Raw genomic sequence first — 26,904 nt, 5'->3', positions numbered from 1 at the left:
CTTGGAGTTCGTTTGTGTATTATTTAGGCTTCCCCTTTCAGCCATTCGAAGATCATTCGATCAATTATCATTGAGTGGAAAAGACAAAACAAAATCCTTTAAATTTATGCACACAATTGCAGGTGAGTGAGGGGGAAAATCTCTGGCGGACAAGCGACTAACTTCCAATTGACTGTGATTTGAATGAACATCCGTCAGCAGGCGGCAATGGGCACAAACCGCAACGAATGAAGCAGGACGAAGACGTCTTGTCTCGCCTGTAGCTACGACACATTAGGGCGCTTGACAAGGGGAATATAAATCAAATAAGCAAACCTCATTAACATATTATCAGCCTCAAATTGTGACACCGCCCCGTCATCTTAAGTTCAAGTGAGAAATCTGTCACGAGGCATTAAATCGTTTTGCTGAGACTGAGGCAGCCCCCAAAAGCCGCAAGTATCCTGCTCTCCTGTGCTGCTGTGTCGTCTCTTGGAGTCGTCGTCACGGCGCATGAATATTCCCGGAATCCTCAGCACACATAATTATGCGTGTAAACAAGCGTGATGATAGTGCGCTGACGTGTGACGATGACGATGATGCTGACTGCTGACGACGCGTCGTTGCCCTCTTTCGAACCCGAACCCAAAAAGGGTTAAGCCGTGACTTCTTGACTAGCCCTTAGAACCCTCCGGGCATCCCTGATGGAATACACTCATCTACTGGGAAAACAAATTGCTTAAATTCCATGGTGGAAGAGCTAGTTTCAGGCACTTTTCTGGCTGTCTGATTTATTCGCGTTGTGTTGGCAACAATTAGAAAAGTTACCGCAGGACGTGCACCCAAGAGGAGCGAGAGCGATGTCTTTGCCTTCTGGTGTTTTGCTCCTGACAGGTCTCACCAGGTATCAACAATGTCGTTCATCCTGGGCCGCTGCCGCTGTGCGTTTTAATTTGACGAAAGACTGATGACATCTCATTAATATTCATTGGCGTTGGTACACACACACATATAGTGTATCCTGTTTATGCCCAGAGCTTATTCATGGTCCCTGGCGCACTCCATCGCGCCCCTCCCACTGTTGTGTGCCTCAAGATGGATGCTTTGCCGTTGCTTTGTTGCCAGCTGTCCGGATTCTAATGAGGCGTTAAATGTTTATCTTTTTGGCTACCTCGACAAGCCAAAGAGTTGTATGGGAATCTCAGTGTTGAAGTGGCATTTGGGGTAGGATATTTCCTGGCGGTTACTTGACTTAAATTAGCTTCGATTTGGAGGATAATTAGCGGCATCCAAAGTAGCCTACAACTAGATCCTGGCGCAACATTTTTCGATAACCCAAAGACTTTTTAAGACTTTTTTTAAGACTTTTTACATCTATTTTACATAGACTTTACATAATTTATACTTATTTAACATATTTAAATTGTAAGCATCGTTATCCCACTCTTGTTTAGCAGTTTATCGTCCAACCACCCACACGGTCATAAGTATTTCAAATTAATGGCAACACTTCAAAATAATTATGAAGCACATGCCACAGAGCCAACACCCAAAGTCCCACACCTTCCCTGGTGGCAGTGTTAAGGGGCACCAAGCTCTGCGCCAAACCTTCTGGCACTTTTAAGATGCTGCCGCGTGACATATTTATGAAGTTCAATTATCATAAAATGCAAATGAAATCGTCATGGCACGGAAAACGTCAACCTGCCGGCATGCCTGACTGCCTGCCTGCTCTCGAGCGTCCTCTTCTGCCATCCAATAAAACAAAACAAAACCCTAAAAACCCCACAGCTCGGAGACATGGCCAAAATTAAGCAATTTACTTGCGATATCCGGCCACAGCCCGCTGCCCGCCCACCTTTGACCTGCCAGCAAGCAGTGTGGAGGGGCGCAAAGTCAGGTGTCAGGGCAGGACATCTTCTTTTGGGTTTGCTGAATTTTATCTGTCGACTGGCGCTATTAAAAGAAATTACGCTCAAAACTAAATTGCAACCCCAGAAACAGGAGGCGAATATGAGGAGGAGGATCTGGGGCATTGAAATGAGAAACGATTATGTTCTGGGCCCGACCTCGTGGCATAAAGAAATGCCAAAGAACAAGAGGAGGCAAAAACTTTTTAACTTGTTTGCCATGTTGCTATTTACAAGTCCTGAGGGACATGCCCCTATCTATTCCCCCTGCCCCTCCTGTTGTGGCGCATCAGGTACCTCCATTGCCGCATTGCGCTGATGTTTTGCGTTTTTCCGCGATGTTTATCCTTTGTTTGTGGCGGGGTCTTTGCTGGGCATTCTACCACAGCCATGCTCTCGCCATGTCTCGTCTTCGTCTCTCACGTGTCGCCATTTTTTTGGTGGCAGTTCTTTCTTGTTTCGTTTTGTTTCAAGTCGGCGTAATATGTTTCCGTTAGTTTCGGCTCGTCTTCGTTTGGTTTTTATTGTCGGGCCTGGTTTTGGGAAGGGGAATCTTTTGGTGAGATGTAGATGACAGATGTAGAAATATAAAATGTAAAATTCGAAAAAACCGCTAAGGCACAGATATACTGACTGAGCACCGGGTATACAAGGTGTGGTGCATACGAAGCGTCTCACAATTGTCCCTCCTCGTTAAATTGAATTATAAAAATAATATCAGTGATTAAAGGAAATGCTCCTTGATTTATTTTATAATAATTATAATTTTATTATGATTTTGTGTACAAAAACATTATGCCGATTAAAAACGTATTTGATTGTGATTTTTTTTTTTTTTTTTTTTTTTGGTATTTAATCGTTGACGCGATATTGGATGGTCGCACGACGATGAGTCCGCATTGACCAGGTACTTCAGTTCGATGATGGGGCTGTCGATATTTTCTTGACTATCGATGGTTGTTAGTGAGACCGTGCATGGTGTTGCATTGGTAATTCTTATAATTTAAACAATATGATGCTTAGTTTAAAGTGTGGTCGTGTGTAAGAGTTTAACAAAATATATAGTAGTGAAATGAATTGATGTGTATGTGTTGGTGTAGGTGTGTAGGTCAACAGAAGGTTGCCTCAGAAAGTAGGAGCAACAGAAGGTTGCTCCTCAAGGTGACTTCCGCTGGCACCGAGTTAACCCGACCTGAATAAAATTCAGTGTGTTTCGATTCACAACTCCAAATTAGCCTCATTAATAAATTTGGCCAATTCTCTCAAAAAAAGAGGCTCCTTTGTGAGCAATAACTCCTTAAGATCTTTAAAGCGATGAAAAATTTTATATTTTTTCCTGATAATAGCATGTCGTTGGCAGGAGAAGATTTCATGTTCCGCATTGTCGAGAACTTTGCAAACTTCGCAAATGTTGGTGTTTCTGGCTTTGATTTTGTGTAAAAAAACGTTATCGTAGGTTCGATTAATTAACAGTCTATTTATGACCTTTATGTTTTTTGCACTCCAGTCGAGAGCCCAGTGCCATGGTTTGACTGGAATTTCATTGTAGATTGACGCAAAATAAATTCCTTTTGTTTTGATATTTCCTTGTATTCATTGTTCCAATCCGTCTGAACTTTTATTTTAACTTTTCTTATTACTTCATCGAATTTTAGGGGTAAATTAAATAGTTTGCCTACATTAGTGGCTGATTTGGCTAGTATATCAGTCTTTTCATTGATGGCAATGTTCTTGTGACCGGGTATCCAGTGCACAATAAAGTTGCTCGTGAAGGAACTGTCCATGTTGAGGTGGATTTCGTCTGTTAAGTATGAATTTGATTCATTTCTCTTCAGAGCCTTTAAGGCGCCTTGACTATCGCAGAGAATTACAGTTTTACTGTATTTTTTTATATTAGATATCTTAACTGCCGTTAATATACCTACAAGCTCTGCAAACACAGATGAGGAACTACTTTCAGTCCTAAACATATAGCTAAAGTTACTAGGGTAATCTAAGATACCTATACCTGTCTTATCACCATTGATGGATGCATCAGTGGAAAGAATGTTCCATCCACCTGACACCCATTCTTCAAGCTTAGCTTGATATATCGCATTGCATTCTTCGTTTGAGATGTCAGTTTTTTTCCTGTCAAAGACTGACAGACAAATAAGGGCTTTGGAACTGTGTTTGTACTTCTTAGCTTCATTATAATTGTCGAAAAGACTACTATATTCTTGGTACACAGCTGTGTAGGCAGTCTTTGCAGTGGATTTAGTGACATCATTATACAAGGTCGGGTTTAGAGACTTTACTTTAAGTAGTTCTCTGACTGTGAGAATTTTAGCTCTGTGTTTGGGAGGTAAAATACCAGCCAGAGCAAAAATCAGATGCGTAGATGTTTTTGGAGGCACACCCACGCAACGGCGAAGGCAGTCCGTCTGTGCAGTGTTAAGAGACTTGCTGTTGCTAATGTTAAGGTTCGAAAAACTAGTAATGGCATGTTCCTGCTGAGATCTGATGAAGGATTTGAAGATGTTGGATGAAACCTTGGGTTTGAGTCCCGCTTTGATGGTAGTAACAGCATGCAACAAAAGCTCACTTTTGTCTGATTTGTCCCTAATTTTTGTAATGTGCAATTTGTCTGACATGTTGGCACTAATGACCCTGCCTAGGAAGGTAATTGACTCCTTTATTGGGAAAGTGATATTATTACATGTAACTGCGATATTATCACGTCTTCCCCTACTGCAAAACATAACTGAGGATTTGCTGGGGTTGAAATTGAGGCCTAGATCTTGACAGAGAAGGTGAAAGTCGTTGATCTTTAACTGTAAGTTTTGCTAGCATCATTTATGTTGTTACCTGTTGAGATGATGACAAAGTCATCAGCAAATTGAATAATGGACGTATGTGAATCATTAATTTGATGCAGTCTTTTGGTGTATAGATTGAAGAGTAGAGGTGAGAGACAGGAGCCTTGCGGCAACCCACCATTGATTTCTTTAATGAAGTTACCCAGTTTTAGGAATCTAGACGAAAAGAAATTTACAATCCAGTGAGTATATTGCGTGGGAATGTGTTCATAATCCATTAGCATTTGTAGAGTTTGTAGATTAACGCAGTTACATATATGCATTATCGATGTCTACTACTACAATTGCAACGAATTTTCCCCTTTTCTTCTCACAGGCCATGGTATTGATGAGATCATTTATGCACATGGCTGCTGATTTACCCTTTTGGTAGGCATAAGATTGTCTGGGCATGGTGTTACGTTTTTCTAAGAACATGTCTATGCGACTCTTGATCATAAGATTAAGAGTTTTAGCCAATACCGAGATGAGTGAGATAGGTCGATAGTTTTGATAGATATGGAGATCCTTACCCCTCTTTGGGATGGGAATGACTTTGATTGTACGCCATTGATCAGGGACTCTACATTCTGTAAATAACCTATTGTATTCTTGTAAAAGATTACTCCGTGCTGGGCTCCTGAGGGCTCTTATCATGTCATATGTGATTCTATCTATTCCTCCCGCAGTGTTTCTGCCCCTATTGAGAACAGCAGACAGATCACTTAAGTTAAAGGGATCCATGTTGAGTGAAGCTGGCCTGACAGAGAAGGTATGAACTTTCGCCAACACAGAGACTTGGCTTTTAAGAAAGTCAAGGTAAGGCTGGGACCATTCCGCATTAAAGCTGGAATTAACGGGATCATTAAAGGACTTAATGTTCCTCAAGAAAAGCCAGGCTTTCCTTGAGTTTGGCTTTTGATTAAGTGCATCGATCTTGCGGGCGTAAGCGTTTCTTTTCGCAATTATTACTGCCTTCTTCCATTCTACTCTCAAGTTAACTGCTTTTATGTAGCTTGACAGACTTGGAACTCTTTGTGCCTGAATCTGTGCTTCGGTATATTTAGAATACAACAGTTGCAGTTCTGGATTCCACCAAGTCTTGGGGCATCTATTGCTGCTCAAGGAGTAGGTGGAGGCCCTAATGTTGTTTGTGAAGCTTTCTGTGATGTTTGAAATGTCTCCTGATGGCATAGCACCTGTTAGCCTTCGAAGCAGTCTATTCTTAGCGAGAAAGAACTTGGGCTTCTCTATGCACTCCGGAATTTCTATGGAAATAGGATGATGGTGGCTGCCTCCAACAAAAATTGAATTGCAGCTCCAGGTGACATTATCGGTGCAGTTTGAAAAGGTCAAATCCAACACAGAGCCACTTTGACTGTCGATGTGACGTCTAAAGGTGCACCTTCCATCGTTCAAACAATTATAACCGGAGTTACTCATGTAGTTCTCTAGGAATCTACCCTTGGCATTGGTGACATTGTCACCAAAGCAAGTGTTTCTGGCGTTAAAATCCCCAGCAAAAATCACATTGCTCCTGCCGTCCATTTTTTCAAGTATGGTTTGAATAGCATCTTGAAAGGTGTTAGTCTTCATGGAGGGTTCAAAGTATACTGAGACAATGGTGATATTTTTATTAAGGTTGCATGTCTTGGCTATGATAACTTCGTGCTCTGAACTAAAGGCTTCCTTTTTAAGCTTGATGCCTTTTTTTTTTTAACAGCAATGGCTACACCTCCGTAGCCATCATCTCTATGTTTTTCCAATAGATCGTAGTTGATTAAATTTCTGTATGACATGTCATGGGAGAAAACTTCTGAGAAGATGGCTATGCCATATCCACCAGAGTTCAAGGTGTATTCTATGTCATTTTTGTTGTTTTTGAGTGATTGTACATTAAGCTGTAAAATCTTAGTGGACATATTAGTGGATGAGATTTGTATTGTTACCAACATCATGTTTTCTATGTTTCGAACTGCTCTGTAGGAATTTTCCTTTGATGTTTTGAATTATGTTTGTTCCATTAGCTGACTTAAGCAGTATGGGAGTGACTAATTCAAGAATTTCCTGAACTATGCTGCTACTGACACTGCTAATAGTGTCATGGTTTTCTTTTCTTGGGAATTCATATGCATGATCACTAGAGTCATTTGTGTATGACTCCAGTGAGTAGTGCGGTTTTGCTTCTCAAAGCCTACAGTGCGTTGAATCACTCTGCTGCTATATGAATGTTTTTTTTAATACCTGGTTTGCTTTTTCATTATTGCTTATAACTTGCGGTATTTGCTCACATGCATTTTTTTGTTGTTGTTGTTGTTGTTATTTTTTATTTGTCATTTGAGGAAAGTTTTTGTCATAGTCTCGAATCTGATCATAGTTTTGTTGAAAGGAAAACTGCTTTAGAGCTTCCTTTCTTGCCAGTTTCTTAATGGCCATGATTTTATTTATGTCACCTTCTCTGGCCCACACCTGACACTTGTTCCTTTCAAATGCATTGTGCCCATCACCTTGACATAAGATGCACTTGTTTGTGTTACAATTTTCGTTGCAAGTGTTATTGCCACATTTCTTGCATCGCTTTTGTGACTTACAGCGCGCTGCTGTATGACCCAAGCGACCACAGTTATAACACTGCCTAATCGCAGGAATGTAGTGGGTTACCTTTAAAGAGCAAATACCATAAATCTGAACGGCCGATGGAATTTCGGTACCCGCAAAAGCAATTTTGACTGTCTCAGTTGGGACGAGCACAGATTCATTCATTTCGTTTTTCGTTTTCCTAAAAATTCTTTCCACTGTGTTTATCTTAATAATTGAATCGAGATTGTCCAGCAGTTTCGTATCTGAGATATTTGGTGGGATACCCTTATAACACCCACAGACTCAGTGTAATTCTTTGGGATAAATACGTCGATGTTTAATTTCTTAAATTCCTCACTTAGGACCATTTCATTTGCTTCAAAAGGACCACCGAAATAAAGTTTGTACAGAGTGGCAGCTAGCGGGGTTATGCGTTTAAGACCAAGAAGATTGATGTGTCTAATTTTTTCAAAAAGGTATAGATCACTTAATATTTTTGTTTTTGAACAAATTGCTTCTCTTGGTCGATAGGAGCACACTGGCTTCTCCTTTAAATGAGTGCTCATACAAATTTATATCCCTTTGTTTTTTATCGACTGTGTTATGCACATCTCTAGCGATATTTGCATTGGTATTTGTGCTGTTGACGGGGACATGAACATTCTTGTCCAGATCGTCCTCCATTGTGTTTGTACGTAGAATTTTATTTTCACCTTTCGCATCATTATTAGATTCTGCCAGAAATCTTTTTGAAGCAATTTTCTTGTCTGAACCGGACTCAGACAAACGCTTAACGCCTGACACCGACTGCTCGGCGTCAGCCATCTTCACTGGTGGTTTCACCAGCCTGCCAACGACTTACCCTCTTCGTTTATTTAAAAATAGCTATGGTCGCGCACAAAAAGAAAATATATCAAAAAGCCCTTTAATACAAGAGCAATAGCTCACAAACAAAAACCCGGATGGAAGGAGTGGAAACGAACACTGAAAGGGTGCCCCCTGATAGGTCTGTCACACGCGGTTGCCAAAACGGAAGTGGTGATTGTGATTTGATTTTGCTGTCTGAGTTATAAAATGACTTAAAATTTACTCAAATATACATATTTTTCAACCACAACAGTCTGGCAACTCTGGACAGAGCGTCACATTGAACATTTCAGGAATGGATTTGGGCGTCATTTGAGACAGACTGTCATTTAATTTAATAAACATACACTTTCTTAATAAATATTTATTGAACATTTCTGAAATTTCAATTGCGCAAAGCATCGAGTCACCAAGATGTCCAAGGAAAGTGAAAACTTGTTTAATAAATTCGTGTATGTATTAACTGGAAAGTGTTTCCATAATTTTGCATGCAGTTCAAGTGTTTTTTTTTTTACAGTTCAGCGGCACCAAAAAAGCAATTCAGTGTTCCGCCAATAACTCCAAAGAACCATGAAATAAATGGCAAAATATTCAAAAATACAAATAAAGGTAAAAATTAAGTTTGATTCTGTAAGAAAATGATTGCTTAAAGCTTAAACATTTTAGGGAAAAACATTTTGAAGGGGACGGTGGCTGCTGACAATATTGTCGCTCACCGAGATGATATTGAAATTGGCAAATTATGGCTAATGGCTGCGCCCCCCGAAAGGCAAACGCGCAGCAACAAAGCCATGGATACATTTGATTGTGTAGCAGTTAAGATGGCGCACGTCCAGGCAGAGATACAGCCGCAATTCAGGAACATTGAAAAGACACAACAGGCAGCCTCTAAGGATTTCAATCAGCATCATAAATGTGCACAGATGGAGGCCGCATTCTGCGATTCGGAGGGGCTCATCCGTTCCGCACCTGACTTTCTCACCAAGAAGAAGGAAGCTGTACTGGAATCACAGAAAGCTGTGCCTAAAAGCGTTGTTATTGAGCAGTCTATTGAGTGTTCCGAAGATTCAAAGGATTGCCCTGAGTTCAACCAGCAGCAGCAAGAGAATGCCAATTTTCTGAAAGAAAAAGTTGAAAGCTATGAAAGTGTGCAGGTTCCAAACGAAGATATCAAACAGTTGCCATCAAAGAAGAATCTTCCAGAGGCTTCGGGAATTGAGGAAAATGAATCCGCTGATTTCAATAAAGGGTTAAATGATGGGCTTACGGAGAAAGTTAATCAAGTAAAAGAACAAGCTACTGCTGAAACGATTGCACTGGTAGAAGGCGCAGTCGGTAGAGATTCGGAGCCAACAAAAAAGTCTAAACAGAAACAAAAACCACAGCCAATCGGTGACTGCGCAGAAGTCAAAGTTAGTAGAGATTCGGATAAATCGAAGCCATCAAACAATTTGAAGCAGGAAGAACATCAACTGCAAATAAGTGACTGCGAAGAAGGCGCAGCTGGCAGAGGTTTTGAACAATCGAAGATATCAAAAAAGTTGAATCAGAAAGAAAAACCACAGTCAATCGGTGACCGCGAAGAAGGTGAAGTTCCCAGCGATGATGATTCTCTCTGCAAACCCGACAAAGGGAACGATGCGAAGGGCAACAACTGCTATCAGATGTTCGAGAAGAGACAGCTGACAAAGACTGTCCCCAGAGGCGCCTCAGGTGCGTAAACGTCCTTCCTCACTCATTCTGTTATTTTTTATACCCGGTACTCGAAGAGTAAATAGAGTATATTGTATTTGTGCACAGAAGGAAACGTTTCCGGCCCCGTAAAGTCTATCTTCCATCTATCTATCTATATATATAAAAGAAAGTCGTATTTGGTTCAACACTTATAACTCGAGAACGGCTGGACCGATTGGCATGGTTTTTGATTTGTTGGATTTGTTTCCGTCGCGAGTAGCAGAATACATCTTATGGCCTGTTTGTTGCGGCCTTAAAGCCAAAACTTTATCTTTTTCTGAAGACATCATGTGTGTGTTCAGAAATTTTTCTAAAAAATTCATTTGTTCATTTGTTGTTCATTTGTATTTTTTTAATCATATTTAATATTTATTAAATAGGGTATATTGTATTTGTGCACAAAGTGAATGTACATACATATGTAACGCACAGAAGGAAACGTCTCCGACCCCATAAAGTATATATATTCTTGATCAGCATCAATAGCCGAGTCGATTGAGCCATGTCTGTCTGTCCGTCCGTCCGTCTGTCCGTCTTGTTTGTCGGCTAGTTTTTAGAGACTATAAGAGCTAGAGCCACCAAATTTTGGCTCCAGACTGCTGTGTGCTCACACTGAAACCAGTGTATTTCAACACATATTTTTACCCTTCCGCCTCCGCAAAAGGGCGAAAACCTCCCAAATCTACAATTTTGAAGATAAAAGAAAACTAACGAGAAGGGACGTGTGAGACGCTTCTTACGCGTCACAACTTTTATACCCGGCACTCAGTACTACATCTGCAACTTAGCGGTTATTTGTCAAATTTTACATTTTTTCTTCATCTGTCATCTACATCAACAACACTACTCACGCCAACACGCTCCTTTAGCTCGCCACCCTCCCCTAGAGCAACACACTGCAGACTCACGGCAGAGGCAGAGCCAAAGAGGCGTTGGCGAAATGTGAAGAAAAAATTTAAAATTTGACAAATAACCGCTAATGTACAGATGTAGTACTGAGTGCCGGGTATAAAAGTTGTGACGCGTAAGAAGCGTCTCACACGTCCCTTCTCGTTTTATTTATTTGTTTCATTTTGTATTAATCATTTTAATAACAATGCCGCGTCCTAGAAGATCTAATCTTTCCCAGCGAAGCCGTAATGCAATTAGGCAACGGAATATCGCAAGTCAATTAGCTGATGCAGAAGATATTTTACATCGAATTCGCGTCAGCTCAAGAAATTACGATCTTGAGGTGAATGAGGAGATCCATAACCAGACTTTGCTCTTGATCGAAGATATGTGTTACCTCATGTGCGGCAATTTGTTAGTTAGGTTAGGAATGCCAGCGCCAGATCGCGGAATGAATGACGCATTTTATAGAGAATTGGAACGTGAACGTGAATATGATCCACATGAACTAATCCAATCAGTTCAAACGAACGTACCTCTGTTGAATCCAATGCAGAGGGAACCTATGATACACTGATTAATGCAATTGATGATGGAAATGGAGGCTTATTTTTTGTGGATGCCCCCGGTGGAACTGGGAAGACATTCCTCAGCGGCCACATTGTTAGACGGATGCCGTACGGCTCACTCAGCGTTAAAGTTGCCATTAAACCTTCAAACTACTGAACAACCGACATGTAACATTTCGAAACACTCCGCAATGTCCAAAGTTTTAGTAGCATCAAAAATCATCATATGGGACGAATGCACAATGGCGCACAAACGCGCATTGGAAGCACTAGACCGAACATTAAAAGATCTGCGCAATGACTCGAGATGTTTTGGTGGTGCAATGATTTTATTATCTGGCGATTTCCGACAAACACTACCAGTCATTCCAAGATCTACTGCTGCCGACGAAATAAACGCTTGCCTCAAAGCATCAAATCTGTGGCGATATGTAAAGAAACTTCAACTGTCTGTAAATATGAGAGTTGCATTGTTGAACGATCTTGTACATATCTGCTGATGATTTCTCGAAGCAATTGCTGACTATCGGTAATGGCCGTGTTCCTGTTGACAAATCGAGCGGTTTGATTTCATTTCCTCCAAATTTTTGCAATTTCGTAGATGTATATGACCTCAATCTTAGATTTCAAAATCAAATCGTAGGTACTCTGTATTCATTCAAATCTATCGACTGTGTAACAAACGAAGAAGAAGCTACTAATAATCCAACTGAATTTTTAAACTCCTTGGATGTGCCTGGTTTACCACCGCACAATTTTAAACTTAAAGTTGGCTCGGTAGTCATCATGCTTAGAAATTTAAACCAACCAAAACTGTGTAATGGAACGCGTTTGGTGATAAGAAAACTGATGAGCAATGTGATTCACGCGTCGATACTTAAAGGAAAATTTAAAAATGAGGAAGTTTATATTCCAAGGTTTCCAATGATCCCAACGGATATGCCCTTTGAGTTTATACGAATTCAATTCCCGATTCGTCTTGCCTTCGCCATGACGATCAACAAATCACAGGGCCAATCCTTGACTATTTGTGGCCTCAATCTAGAAAATGCATGTTTTTCTCATGGTCAAAGATCGTAGCATGCTCACGTGTCGGCAAACCATCCGCTTTATTTGTTCTTGCGCCTGACCAAAAAACAAAGAATGTCGTTTACCACAAAGTGCTTGAATGAAAATCCTATTACCATCGCATTGGATCATTGCAACATATAGAAGATGCACAGCATAAATTCTTGCAAATATACTTCATGGGCAATATGGAAGAACAACTTGACAGGCGTCAAGGGATCAACACAGCTACGAAGAGAGCAATTCTCCAAGATCTGCAGCAAATGCTTCATGAACATCATGCATTGGTCAGGCTGTTCAAGACTGCTTTAGAGCGCATGCCAAATGATTGCAATTCGGTCAAGTCAATTAAATACATTTGCAAATATGTCACGAAAGGGAACGACATGGCGGTTTTTGGTATCCAAACATCCAATACCAACGATGAAATCACGCGCTATCAAGTTGGCACTTTTTTTGTTTCTATCTATATAAACATATTATTTTGTATCATTGTCTTACGTTCATCAAAGCCTAAATTAGTTCAGCTAAAAAGTAACACGACATTCATTGACTGTTAGGCGGTGCGAAGTTCGCCGGGTCAGCTAGTATGTACATATATTCTAGCCGATTCTATGTCTGTCTGTCCGTCTGGCCAACTATCCGTCTTGTTTGACGCCTGTTTCTCAGAGACTATAAGAGCTAGAGTCACTAAATTTTGGGTGAAAGCTCATGTGATATCACACTGAATCAATGAAACCCAATTCCTCAGGGAACGGCCATATCAATCAGATTCGCGATAAGATCGGCTCAGATCATTATTATATCCATAATGAACAAATGCATTTGCAGTGGCTACCCCCACCCCGTACAGCAGCTTTGCTTATGCTTGTTGGTAAAGGGTTTCGAGCTAAAAGGGCGTGAATTATTTGAATTATTTCAGTTTCTGGCAATTATTTTCTGGGACTTGTGCCACCTGCATTAATTCCTGCCATCCACTACGAGAAATCGGCAGCAGAGCCGTTCTTCCCACAGCACAGGCCACTTATGAGGATTGGTACGCTGCTGCGGACTCCATTGTTCATTAAGGCATTGCCCTTTGTAATGGAAGAGGTTAAGCAGCGGCAGGAGTTGGTCACCCACCGGACCACTAACACGGTTGGCACTTCAATCACATGGAAAAGCAACAGCAATTCATTCTCCCCTACCAAGGAGAGAGACTTGTCTCGCAGGAATAGCCACAAGGAGACCCACTCCGGTGGCTCTTCCCCAGTTAATCGAATGAAAACCCATTCGCAGCCAGTCCCTGGAAATAAAACCCAATCGCCGGCAGTCACTGCAAAGATGACTCACTCACCGCCAGCTACTTTGCAGAAACCCGACTCGTTGCCAGTCACTTTGAAGAGATCTGGCACCAGATCCGGACTGTCACCCAGTGTATCTCCTCCTAGATATACCAGACACCTTGGCTCATTGAAGGCCGTCACAAAGCGCCGTCGTTCTCGCAGTTCCAGTCGTGATTGTCGAGCCGAAAATCAACGCGCCACTAGGCCGAGTCCAAGACCAGCACATTCGACAAGGAGAATTTCGGATAGACGACTCAGGTACCTGATAGGATCGCCGCATTCAAGTAACCGTCGGTCGGCGGCCCGTCGATCGCTTTGTCGTTCGCCCATAAATCGTCGATCGCCCAGTCGTCCGCCAATGCGATCGCCCAATCGTCCGCCCGTGAGCCGTCGCTCCCCTAGTCCTCCTAAGAGACGTCGATCGCCCAGTCGTTCGTCCATGCGCCTTCGATCGCCAAGTTCTTCCATGCGCCGATCGATCGCCAAGTCGTCATCCCGTGTCGACCGTAGTCGACCCATACAGCCTCGCTGTCCTAGTCCGCCCATACGTCATCGTACGTACAATGCGCCCAAACAATTTTCAGCTATCCGTCGTTCAAAACCACAGATGAATGGGATAGTAGAGCGACGTTTACGAAGTGTATCCCCTATGCTACCACGAAAGCGCAAGTTGAGTGCCTCATCGTCCAGTTCAAATGACACCACCCTAAAAGGATCACCTCCAGAGGTAAGACCCACTCAAAAAATGCCTCGCAAGCTCGTTTTGCAACTGAAACTGGCGCGCTTGAATAAACAAATTGGGGAACCGAAAAGGCTGCGACTGTTAAAGATGAAATTAGCAGCTAAAATGAAGGCTAAATACTGAAGCTAAAACCCAACAAACAACCAAGAAAGATTTTTGTAGCTTTATAAAGGAGAGCTAGAATTCTGCCAAAGAATAAAATCCATAGCGATGCAAACACCCATGTAAAACTAGCCCAGGCGGCAGTGGAAACATTCCCTTAAACCACACAACGGACGAGGGGGGAACAGCAACCACGGGTGGGATTGGTGGTGGCACATAGCAGGCGGGGTGGATGGGTGTTGCCATCAGGCAAGGTGGCGGTGCACAAACAAAACAGGAACAACCATAAGCAGGAGCGCATCTGTAGCTCCGCTCGCCCCCTCTCTCTCTCTCTCTCTCTCTCTGTGCTCTGCTAATATTCTTGTTAATATTATTAAACATTATTTATGGATTTGTTTAATTTGTATTTAGTAACGCTTCGTGACTCCCAACTCTCTGGCTGCAAAGCAAAACTTAAGATCTGCGGTCGTCTGGGTTGCCGAGCAGCCGGGTTTGTCGAGCTGCCGAGTTGCATTGCTGCCAGCTGAGCCACATCCACATCCTGGCTTGTGCTCCTGTTTGCCATAGTCCTTGTTGTCGCTGTCGTCGTCGCCCTGGTGGAACAATTACATGGTTTTTGCCTAATGAATTTATCTGCTCATCAGCATCTCCACAGAGTTGCATGCCACCTCACAGGGGCAGGTCAATGGAGCGGAGTGTGTGTGTGTGTCTGGGTAGGTGGTTTCATAGTAAGTATTATGTAGCTTTTCCCCCCACACGAGTTATGTTCATTTGCCGGCATCTTGCATGTGCTGCCTGTTGTTTCATGTGCCTAAGCGGAGTTTAATATAAAGGGAAACAACTCCACGACACCCCCCAATCTCCCTGTTTTGTATGTGTAAATTAGTGACGGCTAAGAGCTCGATTTTATTGTAATAAAACGAGAAAGAAAAAGAGAAGGGACGTGTGAGACGCTTCTTATGCGTCACAACTTTTATACCCGGTACTCAGTACTACATCTGTACCTTAGCGGTTTCTATCAAACCACAAACACGGTTCTTTAGCTCGCCCTTCCACTGAAGCCGCACACTACACGAAGCAGACGGGGTGGACGGGGTGGGTGGGTTTAGCCACTGAAAATTAATTTGTTCATTCTGGCTATAATAATGATCCAACTTGATCCCAATATGATGGCGATAGTCCTGATCACCGATAGATAGTGATAGATATAGTCCTTCCCAACGGAATTGCGTATTTAGTTTTCTTTTATCTTCAAAATTGTGGCTCTGGGATATTTTCGACCTTTGTGGGGGCGGAAGAAAGCGGGGCTAATTTTAACAGTGCACAATGGGTAAAAAGCCCGTTTTTTTTGGGATTTATCCAAAAAATAGAGCTAGAGCTCTACAAATTGGCATTGAATGTTAGAAGAATTTCGGAAAAAAAAATTTAGTCATTTGGACCCCGCCTACCTCCCGCCACCATACGAACTAGATCCCATTTACGTCGTATTTATTATAAAAAAAGGTATTCAAAAGATAAATTATGAGAAAACATTCTATAAAACATTTTAGAACTTACAAAAAATAGTTTTAATTTACTGATTGAATGATTGTTTGGATAAAGGTAATTTGATTGCAATCGCTCCAACGTACAATTGAATTCCGCTTGGTACTTGTTTAACTAAGCAATAAATTGGATAATTTTCGTTTGAATTGTAATAGTTTCATCTTTAGTTAGTCAGTTTTTGTCAATACTCTTTAAATTACAACATTTTATTGCGTCTGCTTCACGATTGTTGTTAGTCCAGACCTCCAGCAGCGCTGCATCCGTGAACTCATAAGCATCTGCAAAATTTAAATGTTTTCGAAAAGGCGCAAAAACGGGCCAAAAGCATTAACACCACGTGATTCTATAATATTTGGTTAATAACATGTAACTTGAACCTCTGTGCAGTGGTGTGCTGTGCAAAAGTAATATTCCACAGAAAATACGTGTAATTGTTAGTACCAAGCTAAAAAGACACACAAACAAAACATTGGACAATTAAATAACTACACACAACTATACAAAAACAATTATTAACAATTAATTTAAAAACCTCGACCTGTTATTTCCATATTTTTACTTGTACATATATAAACTTTGTAATCGAGCTACAATTAGAGCTCCAAGTTGCTCAATTTTTCCAGCACTTTTTCACAAGTCAAAGCAGCTCAAAATCAGCCGACTTTGAAAGCGCGCAAAACACATATGGTACTAGGTAAAAATCTTCTAAAACCAGTTTTGTTCTATTTGGATATTTTGGAATCAGAAAAGTTAAGTCGCATTCAAATATTTTAAACAAACAAAATTACATAAATGCCAAATATTCGGACATAGTGCATTGTGGCTATAATAATGATCCAATCGGATCCCAATTCTGAGATCTGATAGATAAGATCATTCCCTTAGGAATGAGGCTTTACAATTTCGTTTATCTTCAAAACTGTGGATACCGCAGATTTCCGCGATTTGCGGGGGCGGAAGGGGGCGGGGCGATATATTGAAATACACATGTAGCAGTGAGAGCAAACTGCCATCGGGATACTAAATTCGGTGGCTCTAAATTTTTTAGTCTCTGAGAATCAGGCGCTCAACAAGACGGGCGGACGGATGGACGGACAGACGGACGGACAGACGGACGGACAGACGGACGGACAGATGGACGGCCATACAGACATGGCTAAATCGACTTGGCTATTGATGCTGATCAAGAATAAATATACTTTATATCCACTTTGTGCACAAATACAATATACCCTATTTACTCTTCGAGTACCGGGTATAAAAATGGTCAGCAGTCGTAATTTTTGTTGAAATATAAATGGTTACTGCGGATTTTCAGCATGAATAAGCAAAATTAAAAAATTTAAATGTTATTATAGCTTTTGAGCATTAATTGTGGCAATTTTTCGTAAGGGTTAAAGTTGTAGACAGATGAAACACAGTTTGTTGACTCCCCAAAAATCCCCAAAAATATTTTTTTAATCTTATCCTAAAATATAAATAACTTTTCGGGCACCCAACTCTGTTATTCTGTGATAACGATCTACTAAAAAAAAACATGAAAAAACAATTTGGTGACCCCGAACATAATAGTAAAAGTTTCCCTCACAACTTAATATCTCCTACAACTATTTGTTGCAGTGTGCACACTTCACGCTTTGCTGTTCACAATTCGTCACATTCCGATGGACAGATAAAGGCCTCCCAAATCGAAAGGTAGCTTAGCTTTGTTTCAGCTTTAAGTCCAGTTCTGTTTTTAGCTCGAAATGAATAAGTCACGTGTGCTGAGGGCCACAAATATTGTGCTGATGCTGTCTGGCTATCAGATTTATTGGATGGACTCAAAGACCCAACGATTCCGGTTGTCCCTGCCTGCCATTGTTAATATCCTGGTACTGGGATGCATTTATGCAGTCTGCTTTGCACAGCATTTTGATGCGTCCTCATCGATGCTAACAATACTAAAGAACGTCTCCACATTTCTGTTTGGATTGACAAGATTGCAATTGCTGCTGGGTGTCAAAGCGTGTGTCTATGCGGTATACTCATCCGTGAGAGCGGTGGGAGTAATCAACCCATTGCTGGAGTCTCTAGCTGGAAAGGGAAGCTCATTTCGTAAAGAAGAAGCCGTGGCCTATGCTCTGTTGGTGTCTACTTTTGGGATTCTGCTCTGCTTTGGTTTCTACATTGCCTACGAAATGAAATTCGAGTTGCCACAATTGCAGGATGCCATGATCGGAGCGGCTCTCTTTATGCCACATGTCTGTCTTGCCGGATCGCTGAGATTGTACAATATTTTGGCCTGGATAATGCGTGGAAAGTTGCAGGAGATCAAAACGAATGTGAAGGAGGTCCTCAGTGCCAACTTGAAGAAAGATGAGGTGGAAATGGCTTCTACATGCTGCACGGTGTCTGTCAGTAATTCCAGTCTTGACAATCTCGAGAGTCTGCGACAACAATTGCAGCTCCTTAGAGCACGTTTCGGTGACTTTTTCGAGGCAATGCAGCACTCTCTTTTGTTTCTGGTGACCATGAATGGAAATTGTCTGCTGTTTGGTGTCTATTCGTATATTTACTATCGAAAAACCTGGCATGTTCTCTTTGAGGATCGCAAACGGAGAATTTTCTATGCAGCCAATGCCTCCATTTATGCCTGCATTGCTTGGGATTATTTGTGTTTATTTTTGGTTCAATTCTTAATTGAAAAAGAGGTCAGAAGTGTAACTGAATATTGTTTTTATGAACCCCTGCTTTAATTCTCACTCTCTTACAGCGTCTTGGATTCCTTAAGAACCTTGAAACCTTTCTATCGAAAAGAAGTTCGTTGTCCAAGCGTTTTCGCTCTGTGGCTAAGGATGTTAAAGGCACTTTACTGAACACTTCCCAGCACAAATTTCTCTCCATTTGGCGCTTTGATGTTCTGCATTTCATTTTGGTATAGTTTTGCACGGTGATAAGATATTTTCCCATATTTCTAAACAATTTTTCCTTACAGCTGCTATTCTTTCAATATCTTTTAATTGCCCTCATTGTAATGTATCAATATTTGAATGATGAAATTGCGCAGTTGAAAGAACAATTTGATTCGGCAGATGATGAATAAATAAATTAGCAAAATGCAGTGATTTGTGCTACGTAACTAGCCATTAACTCCATCGGCACTCTCCAGCGTTCTTTGGGGCAACAACTTCTTATAAATTATCTTCATATGCAAAACTTAATCTATAAATTTATCCGTTTGCCTGAGCCCAACAGTTTGGGACAACAAATCACTATTAAGATGATAATAAAATGGGAGATCCGGCTGCCCAATCAAAGTTAAATGTTTGTGGCTTGCGTTAGAGATGAGGAAACTTGGAGGAAATCACGAGAAAACTTGCTAAAATATGAATAATATATGAAATCATTCTATTTCTAGTGTTCGTTCGGCAAACAACTCTTTTTTGAGTTCAAAATTTTTAGTAACATTTGTACCTGGTCAATGCGGACTCATCGTCTGCGACGAATGAATATTTTTGAATAAATTAAATGTACTTAAGGTTGACTTTTATAACTTCATCGTTCAATTACAAGCTTTGTTTATTGTGATGAACATGGACTTTTTGTTTTGTTTGACTATCATGGACTATTTCTTGTTGGATTTATTTTTTGCTGCTAATTAAGACTAAACACTTAAGATGGAGCCACGCACTCTTTACGATGTGAAATATTCTCTTAATCATTAGAATCTGTGAAACCCTAGTCCACGATTAATGCATAAAATATACATATTTTACATGTAAATTATTGTTAAAATACCAGTACATTAAGATAATGGCTTTAAAGTTAACACAATTTGACCAATAGAGAGTTTTCATGAGAGTGACAGATCATCTTTAGGGAGTTGTGCGTTGTGTTTACTTTACTGGCTTCTTTCATTCGAGCTACTCTAGCTTCTTCTCTATCACGTGCACATACTTCTGGATGGCTTCTCCATCTAGCATCCTCAGTGGTTTGTTGTGCTACATAATGGCCACCTCCAGATTTTGTTGTCCCGTGTGAGCCACCTTTAGAAGCGCGCGAACTGCCAACTTGACGACACCCCGCTCGCTGGCCACATTTTCCTCGCGATAATGCTTCTCGAAGAATTCGCGCCTTATCCGGCTTGAGCGACCCGTTGCATTGCCCTTGTTTTCATTGAAAATACCCGAAGGTTCCGTTTGATACCAATGCGGCGTGCCATCGCCGTCAAAGCCGCCAATTAGACAGGAATTACCAAAGGGACGACGACTATTGCTCTGCGTGTACTTCTGCTTTAGCTGGGCAACGTAACGCGCAATGTACTCCAGCGACGGCTCACCCTCGACATTGAGGCGATGGGTCTGGCACTCCACTTGGGTACGATTAATCAGAATACGCGCATCGGCAGTGATACTCGCAAAGGCCATGAGAATATGTCGGTCGAGAAGGCAAATTTTTGGCAGTGTGCGATCCACCTACAGCTTGTCCACCGATCTCTTCTCTGCGGCCAGCAAAACGCAGCTGCCGCCACGCACACCAACCTGGGGGAGGATTTTGTAATTATTTAACCGAATGTTAAAATTTATAAGTTTTAACGCGGTTGATCCCTTGCGTACGGCCTCTTGTGCATATTGCACCTGCAGCAAATGTCCATCGGGGGAGAAAACGGAAACTGCGCGATCGTAACGTGAAGACATCTCTAAGAATGATTATTTACAATTATTTTAAACGTTATTTGACGTTCACCAGAATATTTACAGGCAATGTTTTTTTTTGATATTTAATCGCTACAGCGAAATTGGTTGGTCGCAGAGATGAGTCCGCATTGACCACGTACTTCAGTTTTGTGTTGAATATTATAAAAAAGTTACTGAAAATTTTGAACTCAAAAAAGAGTTGTTTGCCGAACGAGCACTAGAAATAGAATAATGATGTTTTTTCGACAAAAAATCACAAAAAAGTAATTTCACGACACAGAAAAAGTTTTGCTGTATCGAGAACTGCTTCGGTTCGCTCCATTTGCTTTGCGACAACCAACACTGGACTGTTCATTCAGTGTTGATTGCCAGCTGATTTGGATTTATTATACCCGGTACTCGAAGAGTAAATAGGGTAAATTGTTTTTTGTGCACAAAGTGGACGTATGTAACGCACAGAGAAAACGTTTCCGACCCTATAAGGTATACATACATATGTAAGTATATATTCTTGATCAGCATCAATAGCCGAGTCGATTGAACCATGTCTGTCTGTCCGTCTGTCCGTCCGTCTTGTTCAGCGCCTGGATCTCAGAGACTATAAAAGCTATACTGGGTAAAAAGCCCGAATTTTTGGCATTTATGTAATTTTTTTTGGATAAAATATTTGAATGCGACTTAACTTTCCTAATTCCTAAATATCCAGATAGAAAAAATCTGGTTTTAGCAGATTTTTACCTAGTACCGTATGTTTTTTGCGCGCTTTCAAAGTCGGCTGATTTTGAGCTGCTTTGACTTGTGAAAAAGTGCGGCAAAAATTGAGCAACTTGGAGCTCTAATTGTAGCTCGATTACAAAGTTTATATATGTACAAGTAAAAATATGGAAATAACAGGTCGAGGTTTTTAAATTAATTGTTAATAATTGTTTTTGTATAGTTGTGTGTAGTTATTTAATTGTCCAATGTTTTGTTGGTGTGTCTTTTTAGCTTGATACTAACAATTACACGTGTTTTCTGTGGAATATTACTTTTGCACAGCACACCACTGCACAGAGGTTCAAGTTACATGTTATTAACCAAATATTGTAGAATCACGTGGTGTTAATGCTTTTGGCCCGTTTTTGCGCCTTTTCGAAAACATTTAAATTTTGCAGATGCTTATGAGTTCACGGATGCAGCGCTGCTGGAGGTCTGGACTAACAACAATCGTGAAGCAGACGCAATAAAATGTTGTAATTTAAAGAGTATTGACAAAAACTGACTAACTAAAGATGAAACTATTACAATTCAAACGAAAATTATCCAATTTATTGCTTAGTTAAACAAGTACCAAGCGGAATTCAATTGTACGTTGGAGCGATTCCAATCAAATTACTTTTAACCAAACAATCATTTAATCAGTCAATCAAATATATTTTTTGTAAGTTCTAAAATGTTTTATAGAATGTTTTATCATAATTAATCTTTTAAATACCTTTTTTTATACCCGGTACTCGAAGAGTAAATAGGGTATATTGTATTTGTGCACAAAGTGAATGTATGTAACGCACAGAAGGAAACGTCTCCGACCCCATAAAGTATATATATATTCTTGATCAGCATCAATAGCCGAGTCGATTGATCCATGTCTGTCTGTCCGTCCGTCTGTCTTGTTGAGCGCCTGGATCTCAGAGACCATAAAAGCTAGAGCCACCAAATTGTGCATCCATACTTCTGTATGCACACACTGTTACAAGTGTATTTCAAAAATAAGCCCCGCCCCTTCCGCCCCCGCAAAAGGGCGAAAACCTCCCAAATCTACAATTTTGAAGTAGGGAATGACCATATCTATCAGATATACAAATTGGGATCCGATTGGATCATTATTATAGCCACAATGAAGAAATTAATTTGCAGTGGCTAAACCCACCCCGTCCCGCAGCTTATATATGTTTTTTACACATTCTCTCATTCACACTCTGCTTCGCACAGTTTGTGGCCTCTGCCTCTGACACGTCTCTGCTTCTGCCGCGTCTCTGCCCTGACTCTGCAGTTTGTTGCTCTAGGGGAGGGTGGCGAGCTAAAGGAGCGTGTTGGCGTGAGTAGTGTTGTTGATGTAGATGACAGAAGAAGAAAAAATGTTAAATTTGACAAATAACCGCTAAAGTGCAGATGTAGTACTGAGTGCCGGGTATAAAAGTTGTGTCGCGTAAGAAGCGTCTCACACGTCCCTTCTCGTTTATAATAAATACGACGTAATTGGGTTCCAGTTTGTATGGCGGTGGGAGGTAGGCGGGGTCCAATTGACTACATTTTAATTCGAAATTCTACTTTAGTTTAACGAACATTCATGCCAATTTTTAGAGCTCTAGCTCTTTTAGGTTGGTTAATGCCAAAAAACGGGCTTTTTACCCATAGTGCAATGGAGAAATTCATTTGCAGTGGCTAAACCCACCCCGCCCAGCAGCTTTTTTGGATTTTGCACATTCTCTTTACACTCTGCTTCGTGTAGTATGCGGCTTTAGGGGAGGGGGGCGAGCTCATAGAGCTTGTTGGCGTGAGATGTTATATAGATGTAGATGACAGATAAAGAAAAAATCTAAAATTTGATAGAAAACGCTAAGGTACAGATGTCCTACTGAGTACCGGGTCTAAGAGTTGTGACGCGTAAGACGCGTCTCACACGTCCCTTCTCGTTTCATTGTTAAATTAAATCTTCCAAAATCAAACAAAAATTTTAAAACTCACCGCCTTTCGAAAGAGTACAAACTGTTAATTACACAGATATCTTAGAACAAACTACACCCTTCTAAAGAATTTGAAACAATGAAGCCGAAGAGTCTTAAGAAGTTCACCGCTTCACAACGCACCGCACAAGTGCCTGTGTTGGCTACAGCATCGCGTGCCAAGTCAACAGGTTGAGTTAGAAAATTCTAAATTCCCCGAGTTAAATCCATTTAACTTTGTTTGCTTAAAACTTTGTTTAGCTTCATCCCACTCCCACTGCTTACTTGGTTAATTAAAATGTGTCTCTTTGTTCAAAAAACGTGACGGCACCTTAACAAAAGAAATGAAAACTACTCGGTTAAACGGAAGGCATCTCGCAACTATGCACCTACCGGGAATTGGATGGGGGTGTTCAACAGCGAGATAGCGCATAGGACACAATTTCCCATGGAACAGATGTGTGCGTGTGTGGGTGTGTGGGCTTCGTGTCAACATTTGAAATTAGAAACAATTAAAAAGGCAGCGCCGACTCAAATATTTGCACATTTGCACAACTGTGTAAAATCTTAGAGAAATTAAGACAGCAGCTGCTGCTGTTGGTTATGCTGCGCTTCTTTCATCTGCCACCTTGCGGTTGTTGACTTTTGGGGTACACTTTAAATAGAGGACAAACAGTGCGTGAAGCAAATTAAGATCCGATGGAAGCAAGAGATTGCAATGAGATCTTCTAGGGAGAAATTAATAGGAAATGTTCCCTCCCCTCTAACATAATATTTCAGTTTTTATACCCAGTACTCGAAGAGTAAATAGGGTATATTGTATTTTTGCGATTAACGGTTGTATGTAACGCACAGAAGGAAACGTTTCCGACCCCATAATGTATACATACATATTCTTGATCAGCATCAATAGCCGAGTCGATAGTCGAGTCGAGTCTGCCTGTCCGTCTGTCCGTCCTGATGAGCGCCTAGTACTCAGAGACCAAGCTAGAGCCACCAAATTTTGGCTCCAGACTTCTGTATGCTCACACTGTTACAAGTGTATTTCAAAAATAAGCCCCGCCCCCTTCCGCCCCCGCAAAAGGGCGAAAACCTCCCAAACCAACAATTTTGGAGATAAAAGAAAACTAACTATCAGATCATCAAATTCATTATTATAGCCACAATGAAGAAATTAATTTGCAGTGGCTAAACTTACCCCATCCCGCTGCTTATATTTTTTTTGCACATTCGCTCATTCACACTCTGCTTCGCGCAGTGTACGGCCTCTGCCTCTGCCGTTAGTCTGCAGTGTGTGGGTCTAGGCAAGGGGGTCGAGCTAAAGGAGCGTGTTGGTGTGAGAAGTGTTGTAGATGTAGATGACAGATGTAGAAAAAATGTAAAATTTGACAAAACACCGCTAAGGTGCAGATGTACATACATATATAGTACTGAGTGCCGGGTATAAAAGTTGTGACGCGTAAGAAGCGTCTCACACGTCCCCTCTCGCTTAAATTTAAATTCCTAAACAAAGGCATTTACCCATTCTTAATTTTTCACTCCTCCTCCTGCGCATCCTGCTCCAGGTTCTCCATCATTCTTCATGCCCGTATTTCATTTGCAATCCCCGTTTGTTTGTACCTTTTGTGTGGCTCCCTCTCAAGAGTCGTAATTCAATAAATAAATGCACGGCTGACATGTGGACAGGCCGCCAACATATCGCATCGAATGCACTCAAAAATTGTGCACAGGATCTCGCTGCTGCGCCTGCCCTTTTGTCCCCAGAAAAAATGAAGTAAAATTTACGGCCACTTTTTGGCCAAGAAAAAGTACAACAAAGCTGCCGAGCCGATCCGCCATCACTGGAGCATCCTGTGATTATATGCCATTATTTGGTGTGGGTTTGGTGCTCCAGGACACGTTCAGGACACCGTACAGGTATTGAAGCACTGCAAATCTATTAACGCAGCAGTCAGGCTGCAGTTGGGCAGAGACACCCACTTTGGTCATGCTGTTGGCTTTTGATGGGGGCTACCACTGTTACAGCCACTGGTTGGGCATGGCATGTATGTATGTACATATGTACATGCATATGTACATACATGCATATGTACATACATACATACGTCATAAAGTGTGGGGGCATGTTGCATGTAAATGATGCGCATTGGGGTAAGTCAAATGTGATTGTACGGGAATATACATATTTGGGGATTCAATTAAATTTTGAACGATTTTGGGGTAACTAACTCCTTAACTAATTAACACAAAAACACTGGAGAAAATATGCCTTTGAAAGCTTACAAAAATTCCATTTTAATTCCGGAATTCCGACCAAAAACAACTATTGACTAACCCTAATGTGTAGATTTGTCGTTTACGGTCTTTGTTGGATGACTCTTCCTTCTCTTCCTCTGCGTTTTTTTATTACCCATGTGGCTGCTACGCATACCCTGATGATGATGATGATGTGTGTGACGATGATCCAGTTCCAGTTCCACAGCTTCATAGCCTGTGTCCACGAAATTATGATGCATTTTTATGGATTTTCAATGTTTATGCTTTGGTGCAGTTTTTTCCCAACTTGTTGGGGTGGCAAGGATTACGTTTCGTCAATGGGCAGCCCAAAAAGAGCTGAGGGATTTTTTTGTGTGTGTGTGCGGCCTGCTTCCGAGCGGCAGCTACGTGTTTTTGTTGTTGGATTGGCTGCTGCCTCCAAACTGATTTATGCCTCTTGATGGACGTCATGATCGGGCAATGGGCGAGCGGCGATGAAAGCATCGGGAGTGCAACAGAACAACAACAAATAACACAAAAAAAGCAGCGTGCGAAGTTGAGGGCGAATAAAAATTTATGCATTTTCATTGATATGCAAAGCGTTGTTGCAGCAGCAGCAGCAGTAGCAGCAGCAACCAAAGCCTGTGCCAGTGGCAGTGGCACAGTCAAAGATGAATAAGAGAAGAACTTGTGTGCTCGTTTCCGTTTCCGCCGCAATGGGAATCGAGTTTGGTAGGGGAAAGGAAACTGGCATTGGAGGTGGCGGTTATGCGTAGGTCGACATGTTTGGCGTATTGTCGAATTGCATAATATGCACTTTTTCATCGGCCATCCGCCAAAAATGTACAGCCCTACACACATCGATTTATTGCCTGACAATTGTCCCCTTAATCCTCCCAACCAACCAGCAGGCCAACCAACCAACAATGGGAATGCCATCGTCGACCATCGCCCAATGGATTTGTGTCCATGTCCATGAATGTCCTGTCCTGGTGCTGGTCCTGGTCCTGTCCTGGCGCCGAACAGCTCTGAGTTATGAGTCGCAAGCGAATGTTTCTGGCGACCGATTGAATGCGATTTCCCCGCTGCAACTCACAGTTTTCAATTCGTTTCGGATT

At 41.4% G+C, this 26,904-nt stretch overlaps 2 protein-coding genes and 1 pseudogene across 2 annotated transcripts; 2 read left to right on the top strand and 1 right to left on the bottom strand.

Annotated features, from left to right (window-relative positions):
* Positions 1-8,453: 8,453 nt before the first annotated feature.
* Positions 8,454-14,625, top strand: LOC117901024 (serine/arginine repetitive matrix protein 1-like). Its single transcript, XM_034811627.1, has 5 exons — positions 8,454-8,625; positions 8,691-8,782; positions 8,840-9,886; positions 13,358-14,063; positions 14,148-14,625. The coding sequence occupies exons 1-5, from the start codon at positions 8,588-8,590 to the stop codon at positions 14,623-14,625; spliced, it is 2,361 nt and encodes a 786-aa protein (XP_034667518.1). The 5' UTR covers positions 8,454-8,587.
* Positions 14,626-17,883: 3,258 nt separating this feature from the next.
* LOC117900799 lies at positions 17,884-19,243 on the top strand. The gene is made up of 3 exons (XM_034811284.1): positions 17,884-18,839; positions 18,902-19,063; positions 19,124-19,243. The coding sequence occupies exons 1-3, from the start codon at positions 17,895-17,897 to the stop codon at positions 19,229-19,231; spliced, it is 1,215 nt and encodes a 404-aa protein (XP_034667175.1). The 5' UTR covers positions 17,884-17,894; the 3' UTR covers positions 19,232-19,243.
* A 781-nt stretch (positions 19,244-20,024) lies between these two features.
* Positions 20,025-20,855, bottom strand: LOC117901015 (annotated as a pseudogene).
* Between the last annotated feature and the right edge of the window lie 6,049 nt (positions 20,856-26,904).

Source organism: Drosophila subobscura, chromosome U, assembly GCF_008121235.1.
Source record: "Drosophila subobscura isolate 14011-0131.10 chromosome U, UCBerk_Dsub_1.0, whole genome shotgun sequence".
Classification (NCBI taxonomy): domain Eukaryota; kingdom Metazoa; phylum Arthropoda; class Insecta; order Diptera; family Drosophilidae; genus Drosophila; species Drosophila subobscura.
The sequence above is the reverse complement of the archived record's forward strand: the minus strand, read 5'-3'. Positions and strand labels throughout refer to the sequence as shown.

Excerpts from the sequence above, each read along its gene's own strand:
- LOC117901024 (XM_034811627.1), top strand. The coding sequence starts at position 8,588 with ATGTCCAAGGAAAGTGAAAACTTGTTTAATAAATTCGT. Across the intron at positions 8,626-8,690 it reads AACTTGTTTAATAAATTCGT|TTCAGCGGCACCAAAAAAGC; the intron begins GTATGTATTAAC and ends TTTTTTTTACAG. Across the intron at positions 8,783-8,839 it reads ATTCAAAAATACAAATAAAG|GGAAAAACATTTTGAAGGGG; the intron begins GTAAAAATTAAG and ends TAAACATTTTAG.
- LOC117900799 (XM_034811284.1), top strand. The coding sequence starts at position 17,895 with ATGAATAAGTCACGTGTGCTGAGGGCCACAAATATTGTGCTGATGCTG. Across the intron at positions 18,840-18,901 it reads AATTCTTAATTGAAAAAGAG|CGTCTTGGATTCCTTAAGAA; the intron begins GTCAGAAGTGTA and ends ACTCTCTTACAG. Across the intron at positions 19,064-19,123 it reads ATGTTCTGCATTTCATTTTG|CTGCTATTCTTTCAATATCT; the intron begins GTATAGTTTTGC and ends TTTTCCTTACAG.